The sequence below is a fragment of the Dermacentor andersoni genome, chromosome 7 (assembly GCF_023375885.2).
Source record: "Dermacentor andersoni chromosome 7, qqDerAnde1_hic_scaffold, whole genome shotgun sequence".
Lineage (NCBI taxonomy): Eukaryota > Metazoa > Arthropoda > Arachnida > Ixodida > Ixodidae > Dermacentor > Dermacentor andersoni.
Window position 1 is genome coordinate 136,819,953 of NC_092820.1, and position 15,590 is coordinate 136,835,542.

Sequence of the window (15,590 nt, forward strand, 5' to 3'; positions counted from 1 at the left end):
GATGTAAGAACACCCTTGCTACTCCCTTACCCTCACTAAATAATTGGAAACGTGTGTACTCGTTAGCTGGAATACCCTTCGATTAATTTCACGCTGGTAAAAGCGTGTTTCGTGCGAAACGTACACCTCACAGAATTTTAGGGTGCTCAAGGAAACAAAAGGCCATGCGGGTTTATTTCCCAGCGATTTGCGCCAAGTCATTTTACAAGCACGTCATGCGATCACAGCAGGCTATGGACGTCCTACTTCTACCTCGTGTATATGGCGTCCGCATTGGTGAAGTGGAGAAACCGAGAATGTTTCTTTTGAATCGTATTCCTGGCCTTTCGCTTTGAATGCGTAGCGTTATAGGGGGAGCAAGCCAGAAAATTATGTCCGTCCGTCCGTGCACGAAATGTGGGCCGATCCCGGAAGTAGTGCGCTGCCGGGCCGACGGCGGCCCGGTACTGAACCCTTTCCCTCTACATGGGGACAATGCGCAGTTTAAGCCCATTGTGTGCGCACTTGACAGCGGCCGGCAGGTGTGGTGTGATAACGGCTCATTGTCTGCGCAAACATTATGTGCCTCGGTGCAAGACAGCCTACGCGTCTGTCTAACACCCTCTGCGGACGACTACGTGCCGACCACAAGACAAGGAAGAGTCGCTGACGGTGTATACGTACGTAGTATCGACAACGCGAAAGCGCTAAAGTACATGTCATACTTCAGCAACCATAGGCGCGTGCTCAGTGTACTGTGACCGAACACGCACATGAGGAAACACGAGGAAGTAGTACAAGACGCACAAAAGACGAAAAGAGAAGACTGTACGTGTATGGAATGTGGAATGCAATACTACGTGAGTATATATATATATATATATATATATATATATATATATATATATATATATATATATATATATATATATATATATATATATATATATTCTTCAACTACATACACATACGCAAATATTACTCGTCCCACAGCACGTGTACAAAACAACCGTAACAGCGGCAGGAGCAAGTGGAAGCCAAACATAACGCAACGTATATCGTTGATAATTTCAGTACAGGGAAGTTGCACTATTTATTTACCACAGGCTTCGTTTACATTGTTTAAGCTCGGTGCTGTTCTATATGTCACCTGCTAATCGTCAATTAATCATTGCACCTCTGCCAATAGTAGTTAGTTGTTCAGTCGCCTGTTTCTTCTGTCTGAAGCATTGACGCCGGCGAAATATTGTAGGGCACAATAAGACTTGCATGGTTTCGTGCAGCATAAGTCGGAATAAACATTCCGAAGTACTTGCGGAGCAATCTGTACTGCCAATGCGAACACAGCCTTTATTGCGGAGATGGCGCATCCCGGTCGCCCAAGTTGTGAAGACAATTTTTGTTGCAACTATATATGGACACTCCAGGCGCATTTCCGCCGTCGTCGTCGCCGTGATGTCCCGTATAAAGTCCAAGTGCGATAACGTCGTGGTCACGCACCGTATGCTGTGGGTGCGAGGGGAAATGCGGCAGGGTGTTATCCGAGGATGGTGGCTCCAGCTCGCGCGCGCAAAGGAGGAAGGCGCGGAGGGAGCGCCGTCCCGCGGCGACACAACCTCTACGACCCCTAAGTGGCTCATCTGTGTGTATAGTACTGTAGAGCCGTGGTGAACGAGACGGACACACGTCTTTTCAGTAACAAGGTCTAGTTTACTTTTGTTCAAAAGAGAGAGGAGAGAGCGGGCGCGCGCAGCGCGCCGGATGTGTCGGGTGTAAACTCTATGGTGGTGGGAGCCTTAGAGAGAGAGAAAAAAGGAGGGAAACAGGTGCAGGGGGAAGCGCGGTGCGTGAACCTAGTGCGAAAGGAAAGCGGCAAATAAAGTAATCAGAAAAATTGGCAGTGGCTTAGCTCGGCTATGCCAGGATATACGTAGCAAAAGCTAAGGCATAGCATGGTTAGCCTTGGTTAATCTTGATTGCAAGTCCAGGTTAGTCTGGTTGCCTAGCTATGTTGCGGCGTTTAGCCTGTCGTTCGGCGTGCTGTTCGTCTGTTTCCTGGGCGATTCGTTCCCTCTTTATCTTGTTCCGATGTCGAATCTAGGCCTCCTCCTGCTTATCGGTATTGTCGCCGTCCATAATGTCGCCTCAACTGTGGTTGCGCGGCACGCGAGCTCTCCTTTTCAATCCTCCGACATGTTATCGGGCATACGACGCAGCTGGCGAAGCGAGCGGAGGCGAGCGCAACGACGAGGAACGCGTGTGACGCCATACCAAACGGCGGCGGCGGAAAGGCGCGGCGCTGCGCAGCGGCGGAACCCCTGTGGCTCGGTGCTACTAGTGGCGTATGCGCAGTAGTGACTAGGGAGCGAGAGAGAGAGAAATATCCGCGGCGAGGCGCGCGTTGTGACGTCATGTGCCTCCTCGGAGCACCGCCAAGGCGAAATCGCAAGTTCGCGGCCAGTAAAGCGTTCGCTTTAAAACGGAGCTCGCGCACCAAACGACGTACGGCACAGCGAGTCGGATCATGTTTCCGTATGCCTGGTGCGCAGCACTCACTAAGGTCCACTCACGGGAGCTCCGCCCCACGGAGTTGTTTATGGCTGCGGTGGTGGTGCGCAGCTCCATCGCCGCGCCGCTACAGGGCCATCTTCAGTGTTTAAGCCGATCGGCTGCGGGTTCCAGCGTGTTTATAAGCTTTGTGTTCTTACACATACGCAGTGTCATACCACAGTACCTTAGTGTCTGTCGGTGAAACTTTTGTTACTTTTTCTTTTTTACTTTCTGTAGAAGAAGCGTGCACAATAAACCTTCCCTTCTAGAGTCGTATGGGACGTGCCTAAGGTGTAGCAGCACTAAACTGTTCCGTCAAAGCAGAGCTTTCTTTACAAGCGCTACAAAGGGAAAGAGAGAGATATATATAGAAGAGAGGAAAGGCAGGAAGGTTACTAATACGCACGTCCAGTTTGCTACCCTGTAGATGGCTATATAGGGATGAAGCGAAAAAGAGGAGATAGAGATAGCATGGTTTCGCGCACATTTGAAGGTTTGCATGGAGTCTACACGGTTGCCAAGACCTGTCGATTTGAGGTACTTCAACAACGGTTTCGTGGCTTTCTGTGCCATCGACGCGTACGACCACGGTCCAAGGATCTTCATTTCCGAAAACGGTCTCGAGTACAGCTGGTTCAATGCTCACCGGAGAGCTTCGCACTCGACGTCGTACTGGGGACAGAGACATAGGATGTGTTCAATTGTTTATATAGTTCCACAATAGTCGCACATTGGCGCATCCCCCATTCCAATGCGGAAAGATTAGGCCTTCGTAAATGCCACCCCGAGCCAGAGGCGGTACAACACTGTCGCCTCAGAGCGGGAAGCATTTAATTTAAGGCTGGATCAAGCCTATTGACACTTCGGGAGGTTAGGAGAAGACCAATGTTTGTGTGTCATAGCTTTAGCCTCGACATGAAGCTTTCTTGAAGCGTCGGTTCTGGATAAGGGGATCGGAACTGGTCGGGCTTCCAGATGGGCAAACCGGGTGGCTTCGTCGGCGAGGTCATTACCAGCAATGGCGGTCTGCCCAGGTATCCACTAGAATACAATTTCATGCCCTTCAGCGATAGCTTGATTGTCGTCTCCTATTAGTTCATATGTCAGCTGCGCATGAGTCCTATGACATAAGGCAATACGCAGACTCTGAAGAGCTGCCTTAAAGTCGCAAAAGATGACCCATTCCTGAGGTGTCTCTTGCAGGAGGTATCTGACAGCAGCACGCAGGACAGCAAGCTCTGCCTCCGTTCATGTTGTCATGTGTGGCAGCTTGAATTTATTGTGGTTTTCGTAGTCGGAATGACAACGGCATTTGCATAGCTGGGAGGTGAGACCGAACCATCGGTATAGATGTGTATTCGGTCCCCATATGTCTACAAGAGGGAACTGTATCCCTATTGTCATTTTATTTCTTTATTCTACAGGTCTCATCAATTTATTTATTTTTTTCGCCATTTGTATCATATTCATGGGCACGGTCTTACAAGCCAACTGAGTCTTAGATCGGCCTGCTTGTGTTGTTTTGCATTTTTTGTGGCAATAAACAGTATTATTATTATTATTATTATTATTATTATTATTATTATTATTATTATTATTATTATTGGAGGCAAGCTGGCCTAGATAAGTGGGAACTTGAGCTCAGGCCAGCTGTCGTTGTCCTTGCAGACTCTGTTATAGCAATGATCACTACAACTACAATGAACATATTGAATCCAGCATGACACGCAATTCAAAATGTCTTTGTAGCTACGTGCGCTCTTACTCTTCTAAAATGCCGAAGATGTATGCCTTGTTGATAAAAATGGCGATGTTGTCTCGGACAATACCGATGCCCCAAAGGAACATTTCTGTTCAGTATATGGTGTAGAAGATGCCTCAAGTAAAGTTCCTTCTTAGACTGATATGGTGTGTACGCTATCAGTCAATGAAGACCTCGTTTTCAAGTGCATGAAGTGCCTCAAACTTTCCCTTGTGGCACTGATGGTAACCCCCCTGCGCTGTTCAATACGTATGGAAGCATAGTCGTCCCTCTTCTCACAAGCATCTTCAACAGTTCCCTAAAGTCTACTACGTTCCATAACGCTTGGAAGGCAGCACGGATGGTGCCTGCACACAAATTGGGAGCTAGAAGTTGCACTTACTAACTACTTGCCCACATTTATCCTATGTGCTGCGTGAAAAATGTTTAAATCTGTATTGGATTCACTACTTTCTGTTAGTTCGAGGAAGATTTAAAAATATAAACAGGATGACATTGTATCAGGGCGCTCCAGAATACATTGTATCTGCTATGTATTCTTGTATCTATCTGTGCTATGCATTGTATAATAATAATAATAATAAGAATAATAATAATAATAATAATAATAATAATAATAATAAAAAGACAGCGGCTCATAGGTGTGAGAGCACCCTGTCGCTGGCTATTCCGAAGAAGCAATCATTTTTATTGAAAAATAAACCGCGTATCGACTTATATCGATTGCCTTTTTTGTTAGTTTAATGGCCGACGACAATGCTTCGCGCATCGCAGTGTAGTAGTTGTTCTCGAGAAGATGCAAGTGTGCGGTGTGACAACCCGTGGCAGTTGCAGTGAATGTGTTCAAAGCCGAAGGGAATCGCTGAAGTCTGCTGACTTCCTTTTCTTTTTTTTCTTACGGGCGCCCCCCTGTGTCATTCCTGCAGGCACTGCTCTCGGCAGCCCACTGAAAGAGACCGCCGAATGCGCCGTCTCCATTCTGGATGGCTGCGGCAGGGCTTTCATACCGTTCGCCAACACCACGAGAATGGCCGAGACGCAGCAGGAGCTGAAGGAACAGTGCGCGTGAGTATACGCCTATTTATTAGCTGAGATAATGTTTTTTTTTATTTACAAAGTCTCTGCTGGCCTTAGAGTGAGGCCGTAAGCAGAAGTGGGCAGTGCGACACTGTCTCTGTGATTGAACAAAATACATTGTAGCACACCGTAATATTATACAAAAAAAAACAACACTCTGAACACACAACTGGGAACATTCTTAGCGAAATTCAATATACAGATAGAGTCGCACAATGCAGAACACGTATTGAAAGACGTGCTCACGTCAGAACAACAACAAAGAAAGGATAAGAACAGATACGGTGGAAAAATATTGTTACAAATTTTTCAGCTGCGGTAAAACTGAAGGTACTGTTGCTGCATCCACAACGTTGCTCGGGAGACCAGTCCACTCGCGTACAGTTCGCAGGAAAAAAAGAATCCTTGTAGGTATCAGCCCTACAAGGAAATTCTCTTAATTTTCTTTAATCATACGCCCCACGTGGGTCATCACGTAACTTTTTCGATGTATGCACTCGAGTCAGTGCCGAACTTATCATGACAGAGCAAGTGCATGTATTTTAACCTATCGTGATACCGCCGTAGTTGCAAGTACTCCGAGTACACTCTATGAAGTAGAGCACTAACTGCAGTATGACGGTTCTACAAACGAAAGAGAAAACGAATGAATTTTCTCTGTACGTTCTCAAGTTTATCAATATGTTTCTTAGTGTACGGATCCCAAACCACGGAGGCGTATCCCAAAACTGGACGAATGTAGGTTTTATGAGCCAATAACTTCATTTCTTGATTTGTCTGGCCTAGGAATCTTCTTACTTATCCAAGTTTTTACACGGCTTGCTTTTCTGTAAAAGACATGTAGTCATTCCACCGGAGATCCGAAGTGATTATTACGCCTATGATTTACAGCACAAAGACAACGACAGTTGATTTAATGCGGAAAGGACAGTGGTGCCTTTTTTTATATTGTCATAGAAACGGTTTTCTCTGTATTGACGCTCATTTGCCATTTCTCCCACCAAATATGTAGTTTGTCTTCAGCCCTACTTGATAATCTCTGGTCATCAGGATTATTTACCTCCTGCTAAAGCATGTAATCAACTGCAAACATTTTGATTTGTGCAAGCATTTCCTTCACGATGTGGTTGATGAATAATAAAAAGAATAATGGCCCAAGGACCGACCCTTGCGGAATGCCCGATTTCCCTGGTACCGGGCATGAACACGAGCTTGCAATCAGTACACACTGGCTCCTAGATGACAAGTATGCCTCTGTCCGTGACAACAGTGAATTATCTTTAGTATGGGTTTTGATTTTAACAAACGGTTTTGGTGCGACACACATTCAAATTTTTTTCTGAAAGTACAAAAAGATAATGTCTATTTAACTGTGTTTATCTAAGGCTAAGGCAAATTCATGTATCGTCTCAAGGAGTTGGAGAACCGTCGACATAATGTAAAGGGATAGAGAGTTGGGCGAGTCGGTACGGAGACATATTCTTGGTTTGTAGCGCGAAGTGCCACACACATAGACTAGAAGAATAGCGCTCGTCCTGCCTTTTTCTAGTCTAGTGTTGTGTCGCTTCGCGTGGACGTACCCTTACGGAGGCCATGTTGTCGCCGATCAATTACGTTATTTTGTTGCAGAAAATTTGACACATGCTTGTAAATAATGTGTTCCAGCATTTCTGAACAAGCACATAGTAAAGACATTCGCCTGTATGGAGTAATTAGTGAAGCGTTTTCAGCTTTAGGAATAAGAACAATTCTCGCGCGCTTCCAATCTGTCGGGAGTTCTGCAGTGGATAAATATTTTTTTAAATATAAGAGATAGGTACCTCGAATACCACTCGGCTACCTTACTAAAAATGTGTTAGGTGTACAATCAATTCCGGGTGTTTTTTTTTTTTCGCGTCAGTTCCAAGAAGCAGTGACAAAACGCCTTCTTCAGTTATCGTTATGTCAGTAATTTGCGGGACATCCTTACAAAGTGCAAAACCGCGCTGTTTGCCATCATCGTCCGTAGAGACAGAACAAAAGAACTCGTTAAATTATGGCGCAATGATCAAGTGATTCATCTGTGACTAACTCACCGTGAATTAGGATTTTATACGCCTGTCGCTTCTAAGCTGACAAGTGTCGCCAGAACTTCACGGGAGATGAAAGCAGAAGCTTTTCCAAAGATGTATTAAAATAGTAGTCTTTAGCCTTTTTTATGGTTTCATTTCACTATATATGCGTATCGGAAAGTTTCGATACATAAGCCGGTGATGAGTTGTGGCGCAGTTGTTTGCGCACTTTCTGTAGCTTTCGTCGCATGCACACTACTACTCTCGTCATCCGAGGCCCAGCAGAATGTGTTCCGATTTATTTGAGGGAACATAACTTGAAACACGTTTAATGACAAGATTTTTGAAGAAAACCCGCGAACCGTCGACAGAGCAAGTGCGTGATTCGTATACAAACTATGGAAATCCTAAAATGATATGTCTAACAAGTCAAGAATGGCGACGTCATTAGCACGTGTAAAATTTGGCACCATGTGTTCTTTCACTGCTTAATTGTGCGCACAGGAATGCTCGAAGGTAACGTTCAGTGGCCAGATTCACCGTCAGAGACGTACAAAGTAGGACTTCGACAAGGATGCTACCATTCGCAAGAAAAAGATCCAGACGAGATTGTGTGTTGTTTTGAACACGGGTGGCTTGCTTTACTAACTGTGTTAGGTCACGGAAAAGGACAATGCCGACCAAAGGCTCAGCAGCACCAGAAAGAGGCCCTGGGAAGTCCTTGTCCCAATTAACGTGAGGAACATTAAAATCACCGGCTAACAGTAAATTACAAGAATTTGTATTGCAAGTACAAAAAAAAATCATTAACTTCATCAAAAAAGGCTATATGGGCCGCCGGGCGGTACCAGATTTAGTTCCTCAAGATACATTTTAATAATGACACACTGAACGCTAGCTCTGTCAGGCAACCTAGTGACAATTAGGTAGCTAGATTTCAAACAGAATAGCTACGCCACCGTCACGGGAAGGTTTACTTTTTCAATAGATGCTATGCCCCGTAGGTGTTAGTTCATTATCGTTAGTCTTTGAATGTAACCAGGTTTTCAGTTATTGCAATGACATGTGGTACCTGTGCTAATATCATTCTTTCTAAGTCATCAACTTTATTAATAATACCGCGGGCATTATTTGAATACATCGAAGTCATTTGCCTTACTCTATTTAGGTTCACTGCTGCGATTTCTTAACGAGATCCCCTTGAACTGGCACTCTTCTTTACTGTCTGCATCCCAAATGAATAAGTTTGAGGATTATTGGGCGAGGCGTACTTGGTTGTTTGCGGCCAACTCTGTGAACCCTTTCTGCAGAAGGTATTTGCGTTCCTAAGATGAGGTCAGCAATACGCATTTGAGTACACTTTGGCTGAGCTCATCGGAACTTTCGTTAATTTATTCCGGGATACCAAAAACAATCAAGTTATTTCGCCTACTTCTATCTTCAAGATTTACTAGTTTGCTTTCCAAGCTTCCGACTCTTTTGTCCAGCTTGTATGTCACTGTCTTGATTTCATCTATAGCTGAAGGGACTTCTTATACTTTCTTTAACTTTAACTCAATACCATCCAGCCTTTTCCGAATGCTTTTCTGACATTCCAAGAGTTCCACAAGCAACTCTTGAATGTCTGGGCCAGGATTAGGCTCGATGTCGCCACGCAACTTAAGCAAAGAGAGAAGCAATTCGCGTCCTGCAGAGCAGATTATGATTAGGATACGTGGGCATGTCAGCTGGCAAAAAAAACGAGTCATCGGATTTCACAGATGAAACATTATCACTAACATGTGTGAAGAAAACAAACGGAGTTGACATGATGCTGACGCGAGGCCAGCCGACATGGCCACTGAAGAAATTCGATGGATGCTGTGCAGTTATATCCTTGGCTGGTGACGTCGATGTAGCCGATATGTATATATCGGTATGCGAGCCTTTCGTAAGAAATATCTTCTAAAAATTGGTGGTATTGCCCGAACGGCGAAGCACTGACTACGACAGTAAGGTTTAGCCTTGCTCTTGAATTTTTAGGACGCTGTTCTAAGCTACACGCGGGCCCAACTAACGTGGACGGACGCGACATGCGCGACTGCGCCGACATTTCTGGCACCCTTGAGAACTTTAGCACGCCGTGTAAGGCCTGCAGTGACATCGCACAGGCTACTTCAAATTTAAGTTTGAACACTGATAGTGTTTTGCACTTTTCATACTTAAAAGGCATACGCTGCGAGTGTTATGTCTCACGCCATTGGTTTGCGGGTTGACCATTCCCTACATTATGAGGAATAATTCAGTGAAGAACGCAAGAGTAAGCAACTTTGGGTGAATGAATCTGTAGTAAATATAACCTGCATTTACGGTATGCACAATGGCGCAGATAATCCGAGCGCAGTCTCCCTAGGTCTAGGGATCCCACGCCTTGATTACTGTGGCAAATCGGGCGTGTTGGTAATATATGAAAAGGCGGCAGCGCAAAAAAGACACGGACGGAGACAAGGACGACCGCTCGTCTTAGTCGTGTTGTCTCCGTCCGTGTCCTTTTTTTGCGCTGCCGCCATTTGATATATTACCAAGACGCCCAATTCGAAGATGTAGGGGAAACTTGTGCTATGCCGCGGAGGAAAGAAAAAAAACTCAGAGACTTTAGAAACCACTGCTACTACGCCGCAATGACCGATACGTGGAAATGCTGACGGGCAGGCGTGTTTTGATTTCAGTCAGTCCAAATTACTTTTGCATTAGCATGTGAAGTATGACTTGTACATATCGTCGCGGTGAACGCCTCGCGTAATGTAAACGACAGGGAGCAGACGTCCCCATTTAAACAGAATATTTATCAGCAACCGGCAAAACAAACGTATGCTGCAATACGAAACAAAGCCAGCACCTGCAAATCTCCGCGTAAGCGGACACATATCCAGGTCTGAGCATAGCTAGGCGGTCGGGGCGCTGAGTAGCCGACTACGCAGTCGGATTTACCGCCCAAAGGCACAACAACAGAATAGCATTTTAAGGTCCCAGCGGTCACGTGTTTAGGTGAGCTACTTGCCAGAGAGGAAAGAGAAATATTGGACACGTATCTGCGCGCTTGGCTGCAAATGAGTTGTAAGCATGCAAGCTTCGTGCTGCTACTTCGGTACACCACAGCATGTGAGAAAATTTTATCGCAAATGCGTTATATTCGTGCGAAACACTGTTTTGACATCCCTACGTATTTAATCCGGTGTAGTCTGGCGTCAACTTCCTTACGATTCGAATAAAGTTTCGTGTCAATCTGGGCATTTCTGGTGTTCAAATTTGCTTTGCAAGTGGAGCGAGTATGAACGTGCTGACGTCTTGTTCTGTGAATGTAGTCTCAAGCGGGAGGCTGCGTTCCCAGCAGGGCTTGTAGCTGGAGGCTGGTTAGCGCGGCTGGCATCGCAACATAACTTCGCCTTGAGCGCAGCGAGTTCATTATTTATTTAAATTTACAAAACGAGCTTGTAAGTAAATTGAAGCTATAATTTTTCTGTCTATTTGCATAACCAAAACTATATATCTTTGCGAAAGCCATATTGACAAACCGAACAAGTGTATCTTACAATAAATGTACGGGAAATCCAGGGAATTTCTGTACCCAATTCAGGGGAAACCTTGCTTCGGAGGTTGGCAGCGCTGATGGATATGCATAAGACAGACCTAAATATATGCGGATCCCCACGGCGACTCCGACGCCGATGGCGAAAATGCACTTGGAATGTCCATATATAACTAAATTCTATCGCAATAAACAGGTTTCCTGTTCGGTTTTCTTAATTGTCCACCGCAGGTTACACTTCAAGCAGCTGCGGTGTGCCCGGAACTTCACGACCAACTGCGCCACGGGTTTGCCTCGAGTGGCCGCCGTGCTGGCATTGGACGCCGCGGACGAAAACATCGAGGCCGTCTGCACGCCACGCACTGAGCTGCATGCGAGTGAGTGCACCAGTTGCACGATATCGTTGGCAGTTCGTGATCGCTACTACTATAGTTAGGTAAGAGTGTTAAGAGTGAAAAAAGCAAACGTTGCGTTGTCAGTCCGTTTAGGTGAGAGGAGGAGGAGGAAAAACTTTATTTGCTCTAATTGGTTAGAAGTTAGCGGTGGCAGATGCGGTCGGCCGTCTTCACGGTCTTCTACCCCATCTGCGCAGGGTTGACGCCCCTATTCCAGGGCACCACTGAGGGTGGCTACTCGGTGAGCGTGCCTTACTAGTCCATGCTGGACTGTCGGGTCGCTGCTGGAGAGCACCCTCTCCCACTGCTCCGCACTCGGGTCTTTTATTTGAAGGAATTGTTGATTCTGAACGCATTCCCATGTAATGTGATATAAGGTGGGCTTGGCGCCGCACCAGGGGCAAATGTCTCTATACTGGGTGGGAAACATCTTGCTTAGTGTGTTTAGGTTTGGATATGTTCCTGTTTGCAGCCTCCTCCAAGAGGTTGCTTCATGCTGATTTAGGCTGTTGTGGGGTGGAGGGTATTTGATTCGGACCCCCTTATAGTAATTCAAAATGTCTGAGTAGCTTGGGTTGACTGGTATGGGTTCCTCAGGGTCGGTGCTTGTGGCCGCTCGGTTTGTGTGCTCTCGAGCTGCCTTGTCCGCCCTTAGGTTCCCTTCTATTCCAGCGTGTCCCGGTACCCAGAAAATTGTATGCCTGACTTTGTTGTTAGCCCTGCAGGAGCGGAGGATGTGAAGCGCTCTGCGTCTTATTCTGCCGTTCATGTAATTAGGTGAGACCTGTGCACCATACGGAACTGCGCACAGCCTTTGGGAGGAAACGCCAGCGCGCATGCGCGCGCTACGCTCATGCTGGAAGCGGAAGGTATAGAACGGCGCTGCCGTCGCTCTACAGCCAAAATTATTTATTGGAACTCGGCTTGGATATTGGCGTATAGCACCCGTTGACAGCGTGTCACCGATTACGTGTCTCTGCTACGAGCGCTTATATATAAAGAAAGAGTCAGGCAGAAACAGTCGATAATGACTGTGCAAGGAAAACAGCGGTGATTCATTACTTGGCTAGGGTTTCGAATAACTTGAAGAATGTGGCCCAACATTCCGACGTACGGTTGCTGCTTTCCGCACCCGACAAAATAAGGTTATGTAGAATGACAAGCGCAATGGGGCAGGAGTAGAATATCGTGCAACATCAAAAAAAATACCATGCTGTGTTTGTTAAATATCTTTAAGACATTGTTTACCGCATACCCTTGACGTGCAGCCGGTTTTGCATAGGTCAGTCAGGGAGATGCATAAATGATAGGCTGCACGAGCCCGCCAACAACGTAAGAAAAGTGCAGGAGGATGGCTAGCCGTACATTGCAGGAAGTGTCGATGCAATGCTCAATTCCATAAGTGTACAGTGGTCACAAGAAAAGCAGAAATGAATTGACAATACTGATCATAGAAGCTCGCAATATTTATAACTTAGAGGACAGATCCGTTGGTGTGGAATCTATCGCTATGTTAGCTCAAGAATCGGCTTTGCCAGAGTCAACACAGTACATCAGTCTATCATTAGAAATGGGCGGTATTTGCATTCTGATGTATAAAAAGGGCCGCGAATTTGGTAATAAAATGTTTTATATACTCTGATATAGGTGTACGAGCCAGATGTCGCATGAACTGGAGACGATGGAAACAAAAGTGTTAGTTAGCCCTAAACTGACGCGTTTCATTCCGTGGGTATAAGGTACTTCAAGTTGCCTTTTGTTCCTTGTCCGCTTATGATAATACAGAGAAGTTACTCGGCTTATCACTGATTTCTGACGTCACATTGACGCTCATGCCTCAGACTCCTGAAAGCGCTCTTTGTGTCAGATCTGTAACCTTCCTGCGCAATTTCTTCTACCGTTACGGGCAATTGTGTCACAGACACTGTATGTATATAAAGAGAAACTGGCAGGACAGGACCAGGAAGATGTCTTTGTTTGCAGCTTTGTCTGGCGGCTATCACGATTGAATGTATGGCTGTGGGCCAAAGTAGGACAGGGAACTTGTAGACGAAACACGATTATTCAGAAGGCACCTCTCACATGCTGCAAGGTCGGTCGGACATTTGTGGAACATATAACTGACACGCTGTTTTGTCTACGTGTCCCGTAAACAAAGAAAAACAATTATCCGCGCATTTGCCTAATGCGTAATTTAAATCCCACAGAGAATAATAAGAGAGCACGGTTAAATGCTGTGCCCTAAGTCCGTAGTGAACGCGTGTGTTAGAAACGCTCTTCCTTCAGCAAGAACATGAACAAAAGAAGTGAAATGAACGTGAGTGGGAATGAGTACGATGGCAAGGATGCGACCGTGCCTGGCGATGTCACCGAATGGCACATGGCTTGCTCAGTTAACCTGCTGCATTTACTTGTCGCATTGTACGAATGCAATTATGCACATAGTAATTAGTTCTTGCCTAATTTGAATAATACCTCACCTACTTTCGTGCACGTACACCCCGTACCCGTCCATATGAGGCTTTCCTGTGCATCAGCGTTAAATTCGCGTTGGTGTCACCACGTGGCGTGTTGACCTTATACCTTTAAGCCTTCACACACTGACGTAGTGATGACGTCAACGAAACGAAAATGAAAGAAATAAAAACTATCTATGCGCACGGAACTTTACTACAAAGCTTGCACCTCCGGAATTATCGCTGTTCTTGATCAAGAGCATACTCCTAAAAAGGTTCGCACCCTGTGGGGCTGATCTTGTCCCTCAACAATACTCGCCATCTGTCTTTCCTGCATTTCTTGAACGCTGTGAGTCCGGTACTTCCGAGTCGCGAACGGCTTGCACGTTATCAGCGTGGCATAACATTCTCTAGAGGAGAGTAGCGAGCGCTGAGTTTTCGAGAAAGTAAACGCAAGCAAGGTAGATGATGATTATCGTTGTGAGACAAGGTAAGCCCCAAGGGGTGCAATTCTTTTAAGAGTGTAAGAGTGAGAAATCGCCTGGTGGCTGTCACTCATAAAAAAAAATTACATCTTTGGGGCTTATGTTGTCCCACAACGATCATCGTCATCTGTATTGTCCGCATTTCCATTCTTTAACGCTGCGAGCCCAGTACTTTCTAACACGAACGGCTTGCGCGTTATCAGCGTGACACAGCATTCTCGACAGGAAAGTAGCAAGCGCCTGGTTTTCAAGAAATTTATGCGTGGCTCTGCTGTCGCAAACACCAGAGACCAGTGGAACTGGGGGAAGCGCAGTGTGTTATGCGGCACCGACAAACCTCTCCTGTGCAATCACCATCACCAGAAGAGCGGATATCTTGCACGTGAGGGAACACATCTTTGTTTCTAATAGCATCTTCGGCTGAGGCCGTTTCGGAGCGCTACTTCTCTTGCGAGCGACGTTGTCTTCGGCTGGTTGAAAGAGGCTGCGCGCCTCGCGTTCGGCTGGTTCTTTTCGGTCACTCTACTCCATCTTCGAGCGCTCTGAGGTGCTTCGAGCCCTGTCGTTGGAGCAGTCGTCGAAATTGAAGCGTTTTCCGCAACGTCATCACAGCACAGCGTCGCCGCTGTTGGCGTAACCTAGGCAACCTAGGCCACAGCATGCTGGCGTCTCGACGAACGCTCGTCCGCCGGTTTTCCGAGCAGCGCCGGGGGCTTCGGATAGGCGAAACATTGGACGTTCGCAGTAGTCACGTGGTTACGCATCTGCCATTTCCTCTTCCGAGAGCGAGTCACACGTTCGGCTTGCGCACTTGTCCTCCACCTCCGAGTTTGTGGAACGCCGGATCTGCCCGACTCTGCTTCAGGGAATGGAGGCGACCAGTCGAAGATACCATGAGTAGTCAATTTCTTCACCGGGCTTGAGAGGAGGAGCAGAGCAGCTGTCCTTCTGGGGGAGAATGGGTTCAGGCGGTTACCCGGTGTTACGACTGCCGGAGGGGGGGGGGGGGGGGGGGCGGTGGAGGGTTATTTATTCCGTCCGGCTAGCTGAGTTGTAGCGTGGCCATTTGCGAAGATCATGGCCTCCGATTAACGACCAGGAGCCAAACGCAAACTTCAGCGGTTTCATTCATGAAGAGACAAGAACGATGAAACGATACAGCAAGGGTTGCCGAGAACAAAAACGCTCTTACAGAGAGCAGCGCCCACGGCCTACACATCGTTCGATGACGAGCTTGATGACCACGCAATGAGCACGTCACGGTGAT

General features: G+C 46.5%; 1 protein-coding gene across 1 annotated transcript in view; it reads left to right on the forward strand.

The window, feature by feature from the left end:
* LOC126534590 (uncharacterized) overlaps positions 1 to 15,590 on the forward strand; it is a 42,251-nt gene that overhangs the window by 20,395 nt on the left and 6,266 nt on the right. Inside the window, exons 2-3 of the mRNA XM_050181858.3 lie at positions 5,218 to 5,356; positions 11,219 to 11,364. Coding sequence (XP_050037815.1) covers positions 5,218 to 5,356; positions 11,219 to 11,364 — 285 coding nt within the window. The remainder of the gene's footprint in view (positions 1 to 5,217; positions 5,357 to 11,218; positions 11,365 to 15,590) is intronic.